This window comes from Drosophila pseudoobscura, chromosome X, assembly GCF_009870125.1.
Source record: "Drosophila pseudoobscura strain MV-25-SWS-2005 chromosome X, UCI_Dpse_MV25, whole genome shotgun sequence".
NCBI classification, from domain to species: domain Eukaryota; kingdom Metazoa; phylum Arthropoda; class Insecta; order Diptera; family Drosophilidae; genus Drosophila; species Drosophila pseudoobscura.
In genome coordinates, this window is record NC_046683.1 from 889,936 (window position 1) to 898,662 (window position 8,727).

General features: G+C 46.3%; 1 protein-coding gene and 2 non-coding genes across 4 annotated transcripts; 1 reads left to right on the plus strand and 2 right to left on the minus strand.

Annotated features, from left to right (window-relative positions):
- Positions 1–558: 558 nt before the first annotated feature.
- TRNAE-CUC (transfer RNA glutamic acid (anticodon CUC)) lies at positions 559–630 on the minus strand. The gene has a single exon. It is a non-coding gene; the product is annotated as a tRNA-Glu (tRNA).
- Positions 631–1,107: 477 nt separating this feature from the next.
- Positions 1,108–3,670, minus strand: LysRS (Lysyl-tRNA synthetase). 2 transcript variants are annotated; one of them, XM_001354335.4, is made up of 4 exons: positions 3,516–3,670; positions 2,428–3,100; positions 1,415–2,362; positions 1,108–1,345 (listed from the first exon to the last, which is right to left on the minus strand). In XM_001354335.4, exons 1-4 carry the CDS (start codon positions 3,545–3,547, stop codon positions 1,244–1,246), a joined length of 1,755 nt encoding a protein of 584 aa, XP_001354371.2. In that variant the 5' UTR covers positions 3,548–3,670; the 3' UTR covers positions 1,108–1,243. The 2 variants fall into 2 exon arrangements, with proteins under 2 accessions (XP_001354371.2, XP_015042211.2); XM_015186725.2 differs by lacking the exon at positions 3,516–3,670 and adding an exon at positions 3,176–3,478.
- A 1,556-nt stretch (positions 3,671–5,226) lies between these two features.
- Positions 5,227–5,298, plus strand: TRNAT-UGU (transfer RNA threonine (anticodon UGU)). Its single transcript has one exon. It is a non-coding gene; the product is annotated as a tRNA-Thr (tRNA).
- The last annotated feature ends 3,429 nt before the right edge of the window (positions 5,299–8,727 follow it).

Genomic DNA, 8,727 nt, shown 5'->3' on the forward strand with positions numbered 1-8,727 from the left:
AGCATTAGGCGCTGAAGGGGACGGACAGACGGACGGACAGACAGACGGACAGACAGACATGGCTCAATCGACTCGGCTATTGATGCTGATCAAGAATATATATACTTTATGGGGTCGGAAACGATTCCTTCTGGACGTTACACACATCCACTTTTACCACAAATCTAATATACCCCAATACACATTTTGAGTATCGAGTATAAAAAGTGTTCTGCTCAGTGAGAGACCGTGTCGTCGTGGTCTTTTTCGGTTTTGTCAGTGACGAGACAGCAAAGGGAAAAAGTGTTGACCGTCGTTTGCGAGCTATGGTAGAAATACTTACGATTCCTGCAGATCTTCCTCCAACATTTGGACGGGGTGGGAAAGATTTAATCCAATCTCCGATTATGTTACGGAATGGCCCATTCTTAGGTCTAAGTCGCTTTGGTGCGTTCGCTTGTGGATGTCTGCTGAATGCATACTGCTGAAACGCATGGAATAAGTGCACTATTGGAATTGGAGTGCTTGATAAGTGATTAAGTAAAAAGGAGTAAAGTAAAAAGTTAGAACGGAAAACTATTCCCATACCGGGAATTGAACCCGGGCCTTCCGGGTGAGAGCCGGATATCCTAACCACTAGACAATATGGGAGTTGGTACAATTGGCAGCCAAAAACTGTTTTAAATCTGTTCTTGAAGGATATCACAAACGATCTGTTGTTTAAAATTCGATATAACGTTTTTGATATAATAACGGCAAAGGATACATAATCTATATATCTTATATAATCTACTATGTCTACGAATCTGCACGGATATCAAATATTGAGTGCATGAAGGACGAGAGTGTAATCGAACAATTGTTCGACTCAAGGACTCATGTTCTAACTGGGAGGAGATTTCACTGAAACTGGAGAAACTAATGGAATTCCGGAGATTAGGCACTCCAAAATAAAGGAGTTCTTCTTCCTCGGCATTCGGCATTCGCAATGATTGGGACAGCAGAGCTCATCTCAAAATCGCAACATTTAAATTCATTAAAAGCCTAAATATAAGCCCACTAACCGGTGCAAAAGATGCCCGAGGCCTTGTGAGACAAATAATCCAAAGTCTTTCAGGTAAATCCAACTTGGGAAATAAATTTTGTGTTTGTTTATTCGTTGAATAAGTTAAGGTCTTAAGAGGGGCACAACTGGGACCAGAATACAAGTAAAAGTACATTACGACTGAGTCGTCGGATCATCTGATCATCTCGGATGCAGATCCTACTGCTTGACAGTCTCTGTGGTTTCGGCCGCTGCTCCTGTTGCTGATGCTGTTGTGCGATTGGCCTCCTCCGGCTTCATGGCAGGGAACAAGAGAACCTCCTAAAACGTGAAGAATGGAAAAGTAGAATAGAGAACTGTGTTCAGTGGGAGGGCATGAGTGCCGTTTACCTTGATGTTGTTCGAGTCGGTGAGGAACATGGTCAGTCGATCGATGCCCATGCCAAAGCCACCAGTGGGTGGCAGGCCATATTCGAGGGCCGTGCAAAAGTTCTCGTCGACCATCTGAGCCTCGTCATCGCCGGCCGCCTTGTCGCTGGCCTGCTGCTCGAAGCGTTCGCGCTGGACGACCGGATCGTTCAGCTCGGTGTAGGCGTTGCAGATTTCCTTTTTGGCGACGAACAGCTCGAAGCGCTCGGTAAGGCCGGGGGCGCTGCGATGGTACTTGGCCAGCGGCGACATGATTTGTGGATGCTCGCAGATGAACGTAGGATTGATGCACTCCTCCTCGATGAACTCCCCGACCAGCTTGTCCAGCAGGCGGGCGGTAGTGCGCGGGGCCGGGCACTCGACCTGATGCTTCACGCACAGCTGCGAGAGGAAGTCGGTAGTCGCGCGCGTGTTGAAGGTTTCCGCGGAGGGGAACTGCACTTTGAGCTTCTCTTCGAGCGTCTTGATCATCGAGACGCGCTTGAAGGGCGGCGTGAAGTCGAGCTCTTGCTCGGGCCCCTCGGGTCCCTCCGGATGGTACTTGATCTTGTACGAGCCGCGGATCGACTTGACCATGCCGGAGATCAGCTGCTCGGTGATGTCCATCACATCGGCGTAGTCCGCGTACGCCATGTAGAACTCGCACGTCGTGAACTCCGGGTTGTGGGTGAGGTCGATCCCCTCGTTGCGGAACTGCCGCCCAATCTCGTAGACGCGATCGAGCCCCCCAACTACCAGCATCTTGTGGTAGAGCTCCGGGGCGATGCGCATGAACAGGTCCATCTTCAGTTCGTTGTGATGCGTGACGAAGGGCTTGGCAGTCGCCCCACCGGCCACCATATTCATCATGGGCGTCTCAATCTCCAGGAAGCCCAAGCGATCCAGGAACTGTCTGACATAGGAAATGATCTAGAGAAGGAGACAGGGAGTATTCAGAGACGGGATTCTGTGGATGTATGCTGTTGCTTTTGTACCTTGGCACGAATCTGGAAATTCTCGCGCACTTTGTTGTTGAGGATGAGGTCGAGATAGCGCTGGCGGTAGCGTGTCTCCTTGTCCTTAAGTCCGAAATGCAAATGCGGTAGCATGTGCAGGCAGGGGGACAGCAGCTTGATCTCCGTGGGCATGATAGAGAGCTCACCCTTCTTGGTCTTGCCCGGATGCCCTTTGACGCCAATGATGTCACCGCGCCGCAGCTTGGCCGTGTCCGTCTCGAAGGCGGTCTCCGGCTGGTACGACTTGGCGCTGGCCATCACCTGCAGCTTGACGCCCTCGCCGCGCAGGTCGTAGAAGATGAGCTTGGCCCCCGACTCGCGGATGGCATGCACGCGGCCAGCCACGCTGAGGCTGACCTTCTCGAGGGTCTCGCCGTCCGTCAAGCCGGAATACTGCTCGATGAAGTTCTCCAGGGAGATGCTGACATTGAACTTGTGTGGATAGGGATGTGAGTCGGCAGACTGCTTCAGCTCCTGGACGGCGGCCGAGCGCAGCTTGAAGTACTCATTGGGCGAGATCTCCTCCTCATCAGCAGTGGACTTCTTCTTCTGGGCGCCCTCCTCCGCGGGCGGAGCAGCTGCTGCCCGTGTGGCCTCCTTCTCGCTCTTCTCCTTGGCCTTCTGCTCGGCTTTCAGCCGGCGCTTCAACTCACTGCAAAATAGGTCGAAAGGAAACACAAAATCAATAAGAGAGCTGCCCTGCAAGCGGTGCCTCCAAGTAACCCACAGTTTGGTTCGTTTGCTGGGTGCCAACTGCAGGCCGCTCACATGGTACCCTCTACGGTTGGCTGCCACTGCTGCTACATGGCCATAGCCGACCGACGACACTCGCTGCAGGTGCCTTAGGGCACAGCGAGCAAGCATTTTTTGCATCAGCAACTCAGCCCTGGGAAGTAGCTTGGAACGTCGTCGCTTTTCTTGGAAACACACACAATGCGATTGCTGCCGACTGCTGAAGGCGGCTCGACTTAACCTCACTTGTGTGCTTCGTTGGCCAGAGTTGCGGATGATCTGGCAGGTTTGTTGTTCTGTGGCGTCGTGTGATTCTTGCCAGTCTCTGTACTTACTTCTTGGACAGTTCTCCACTTGCAGCAGCCATGCTGTTCGGGCCTCTCTGGGGTGATTACCTTGCGGATATTTGGAGCGCGGGCGCGGAAACAAAAACGGTGCGGGAACCAGTGCAGTGTGACCGTAGTGATGTAAAAAAACATCAATCAGTGTGACCGCGGATTTATCAATAAAATATACCGTCCGACCATCAGAAATATACCGAAACATACCGCCTCATTTTCAAAATATACTGACGAATTCAAGTTATATTTTACATATTCCTCGTTTTTGATATTCTGTGGAATATTATTATCTAAAAAGAACATTTAGCACTGCCCACATAATTTAATCCGATTAAGGAATCAATTTTCTACTTGACTGGTTTATTCTAAATACATGTTTTTATTGCATTTTGCGTAAAAAAAGGTTTTAGCGAAAATGGTCAAACAGAAAAAGGATTTAGCGAAATAGGTCACACTAAAAAACGAAAGAGGATAGTCGTTCCTTTTGTTCAATGTAGAGATTCCGTTGAATAATTTTGTCTAAATAAAACCCTTAGTTCTGCCCACATCATTTTATGCCGTTGATGAATAAATTTTCTTTAAATTGGATAGATTTTTAGTCCTTGCTTTTATTGTATTTAGGCTAAAACAAGGTTTAAACAAAATAGTTAAACAAAAAACAGTCGCTGTGTTGCTGGTCTTTGAAGACATAATTTAACATGAATGTCCTGTTATCCAAACTGATTTTAAAACGTAAGAAAGAAGAAAGAATTTAAGAAATTTTAGACATATTCGTCCATACGATTATTATCTTGTATTTATATGTACATATATGTGTATCCTTATACCTATTCTTGATCCCTGTAGAAAGACGATGAGCTGCAAAATAATAAAAATCAAGAATAATAATTATAATACGAATTATAAAATAAAAATCAAGAATAATAATTATAATAATAATTATCACATAATAATTAATAAAAATTATCCCATAATAATTAATAAAAATCATATTCGATATTTTCCAAGCTGCTTTGAAACGTAATTAATAATATCTTTATCACAGAGTTACATAGAGTATATTGCTATCCCGATCGATATAGTACGTTTATGGTTAGCTCTCTGCAAGAAGACCATTAACAGCAAGAGAGGTGCATACATTACAAACAGCGTCTTCCCTCCTACATCATGCTTTATTCTTCTTCTTCATTTATTTTGTATTCCATCCAGCTCTATTGGCCGACACCCTACATACCTATATGCATCGCCCAGATCGGCCGCTCTATTGCAGAGATATAGCGGCAGAAGAACCCAGTATTTCAATTATATGCCAATCTTCGGTAGGCTATATCTCAGACAAATAGGGCCAGATCGGTGAAGGGCCAACTCTCCTAGGATCGCGAGGATCCAGACCTTGGGTCTGCCATCTCTCCTTCCCCCTTCCCCTTTCCAAACTCTCCTTCATCTTTGCCACAGCGTTTTGCTTTAATTATATTTAAAAGCATTTATCAGCCCGGAGACAACGGTCCAAAGAACAAGAACAACTGTGTCAACATATATTCTCCCCTCGCCGCGCTTTTATTCACCGTCTGTCGCATGCTATCTTTTGTGTCGCAGATACACGTACAAAAAGATACAAAATTAGTACCTACATACTGCAAGCGCAGCTCTTGTTCGGAGACATTTGGCTGCTGAAATTCGCTTCTGGGACGCCCTCAAAATGTGGGCCTCTTTAGCTCAGTGGCAGAGCACTGGTCTTGTAAACCAGGGGTCGTGAGTTCAATCCTCACAGGAGGCATTTCCCAAGATTCCGCGCTCCCTCACCATTACCATCATCAAACGTATGGAGTGGGAGTTGTGCGAGTGCTTTTTTGCACATGTTTGACTAATGGAAAGACAAGACACCTTCCGAAAGCAATGTCTGTCAATGGGAGAGGATCAATTATAATATGTATCCCTGCTATTGGATTCATAGAAGTGTCTTTGGAGATCGTTAAAGGTATTGCAAAGGGTCTGAAGCACCCTCCGTTTAAAGATCCTTTGTAATCCAGTGAATTCTTTGCTTAGTTCTCCAATCCTCTTCCATTAGTCTACTTCTTTATTACCTTTCTTCTGATGTTAGTAGATCAAAAGGACTCTCCCGATCACGGAAAGACATGCCTAGCCCAGATCGGCAGCCCTATTGCAGAGATATAGCGTGCAGAAGAAACCAGTATTTCAATTATACATATGCCAATCTTCGGTAGGCTATATCTCAAACAATTAGAGCCAGATCGGTGAAGGAACAACTCTCCTAGAATCGCGAGGATCCAGACTGTCGATCGGTGTCTCGCCCAGATCGGCAGCCCTATTGCAGAGATATAGAGTGCAGAAGAAACCAGTATTTCAATTATACACCAATCTTCGGTAGGCTATGTCTCAGACAATTAGAGCCAGATCGGTGAAGGACCAACTCTCCTAGGATCGCGAGGATCCAGACTGTCGATCGGTGTCTCGACCAGATCGGCCGCCCTATTGCAGAGATATAGAGTGCAGAAGAAACCAGTATTTCAAATATACATATGCCAATCTTCGGTAGGCTATATCTCAGACAATTAGAGCCAGATCGGTGAAGGACCAACTCTCCCAGGATCGCGAGGATCCAGACTGTCGATCGGTGTCAAAATCTCGACTTCGAAAATGAGGCCGATTTTCAAAAAATTTAATGATGTAACCATAATGATTTTTTGCGAAAATCGTAAGAAAATGGATGTCCTTCATTCCGATTTCAGTCAATTGGCAGGACTCTCCCGATCACGGAGAGACATGCCTCGCCCAGATCGGCCGCCCTATTGCAGAGATATAGCGTGAGGAGAAACCAGTATTTCAATTATACGCCAATCTTCGGTAGGCTATATCTCAGACAATTAGAGCCAGATCGGTGAAGGACCAACTCTCCCAGGATCGCGAGGATCCAGACTGTCGATCGGTGTCAAAATCTCGACTTCGAAAATGAGGCCGATTTTCAAAAAATTTAATGATGTAACCATCATGATTTTTTGCGAAAATCGTGAAAAACTGGATGTCCTTCATTCCGATTTCAGTCGATTGGCAGGACTCTCCCGATCACGGAAAGACATACCTCGCCCAGATCGGCCGCCCTATAGCAGAGATATAGCGTGAGGAGAAACCAGTATTTCAATTATACGCCAATCTTCGGTAGGCTATATCTCAGACAATTAGAGCCAGATCGGTGAAGGACCAACTCTCCCAGGATCGCGAGGTTCCAGACTGTCGATCGGTGTCTCGACCAGATCGGCCGCCCTATTGCAGAGATATAGAGTGCAGAAGAAACTAGTATTTCAAATATACATATGCCAATCTTCGGTAGGCTATATCTCAGACAATTAGAGCCAGATCGGTGAAGGACCAACTCTCCCAGGATCGCGAGGATCCAGACTGTCGATCGGTGTCAAAATCTCGACTTCGAAAATGAGGCCGATTTTCAAAAAATTTAATGATGTAACCATAATGATTTTTTGCGAAAATCGTAAGAAAATGGATGTCCTTCATTCCGATTTCAGTCGATTGGCAGGACTCTCCCGATCACGGAAAGACATACCTCGCCCAGATCGGCCGCCCTATAGCAGAGATATAGCGTGCAGAAGAAACCAGTATTTCAATTATACGCCAATCTTCGGTAGGCTATATCTCAGACAATTAGAGCCAGATCGGTGAAGGACCAACTCTCCCAGGATCGCGAGGTTCCAGACTGTCGATCGGTGTCTCGCCCAGATCGGCAGCCCTATTGCAGAGATATAGCGTGCAGAAAAACCAGTATTTCAAATATACATATGCCAATCTTCGGTAGGCTATATCTCAGACAATTAGAGCCAGATCGGTGAAGGACCAACTCTCCCAGGATCGCGAGGATCCAGACTGTCGATCGGTGTCAAAATCTCGACTTCGAAAATGAGGCCGATTTTCGCAAAATTTAATGATGTAACCATCATGATTTTTTGCGAAAATCGTGAAAAAATGGATGTCCTTCATTCCGATTTCAGTCGATTGGCAGGACTCTTCCGATCACGGAAAGACATACCTCGCCCAGATCGGCCGCCCTATAGCAGAGATATAGCGTGAGGAGAAACCAGTATTTCAATTATACGCCAATCTTCGGTAGGCTATATCTCAGACAATTAGAGCCAGATCTGTGAAGGACCAACTCTCCCAGGATCGCGAGGATCCAGACTGTCGATCGGTGTCAAAATCTCGACTTCGAAAATGAGGCCGATTTTCGCAAAATTTAATGATGTAACCATCATGATTTTTTGCGAAAATCGTGAAAAAATGGATGTCCTTCATTCCGATTTCAGTCGATTGGCAGGACTCTTCCGATCACGGAAAGACATGGCTCGCCCAGATCGGCCGCCCTATTGCAGAGATATAGAGTGCAGAAGAAACCAGTATTTCAATTATACATACATATGCCAATCTTCGGTAGGCTATATCTCAGACAATTAGAGCCAGATCGGTGAAGGACCAACTCTCCCAGGATCGCGAGGTTCCAGACTGTCGATCGGTGTCTCGCCCAGATCGGCAGCCCTATTGCAGAGATATAGCGTGCAGAAAAACCAGTATTTCAAATATACATATGCCAATCTTCGGTAGGCTATATCTCAGACAATTAGAGCCAGATCGGTGAACGGACAACTCTCCCAGGATCGCGAGGATCCAGACTGTCGATCGGTGTCAAAATCTCGACTTCGAAAATGAGGCCGATTTTCGCAAAATTTAATGATGTAACCATCATGATTTTTTGCGAAAATCGTGAAAAAATGGATGTCCTTCATTCCGATTTCAGTCGATTGGCAGGACTCTTCCGATCACGGAAAGACATGGCTCGCCCAGATCGGCAGCCCTATTGCAGAGATATAGCGTGCAGAAGAAACCAGTATTTCAATTATACATACATATGCCAATCTTCGGTAGGCTATATCTCAGACAATTAGAGCCAGATCGGTGAAGGACCAACTCTCCCAGGATCGCGAGGATCCAGACTGTCGATCGGTGTCAAATCTCGACTTCGAAAATGAGGCCGATTTTCGCAAATTTTAATGATGTAACCATCATGATTTTTTGCGAAAATCGTGAAAAAATGGATGTCCTTCATTCCGATTTCAGTCGATTGGCAGGACTCTCCCGATCACGGAAAGACATGCCTCGCCCAGATCGGCAGCCCTATTGC

Coding starts and splice junctions, on each gene's coding strand:
- LysRS (XM_015186725.2), bottom strand. CDS start 3,321: ATGCAAAAAATGCTTGCTCGCTGTGCCCTAAGGCACCTGCAGCGAGTG. Junction 3,101..3,175: donor CCCAGCAAACGAACCAAACT/GTGGGTTACTTG, acceptor CCTATTTTGCAG/TGAGTTGAAGCGCCGGCTGA. Junction 1,346..1,414: donor CCGACTCGAACAACATCAAG/GTAAACGGCACT, acceptor TTCACGTTTTAG/GAGGTTCTCTTGTTCCCTGC.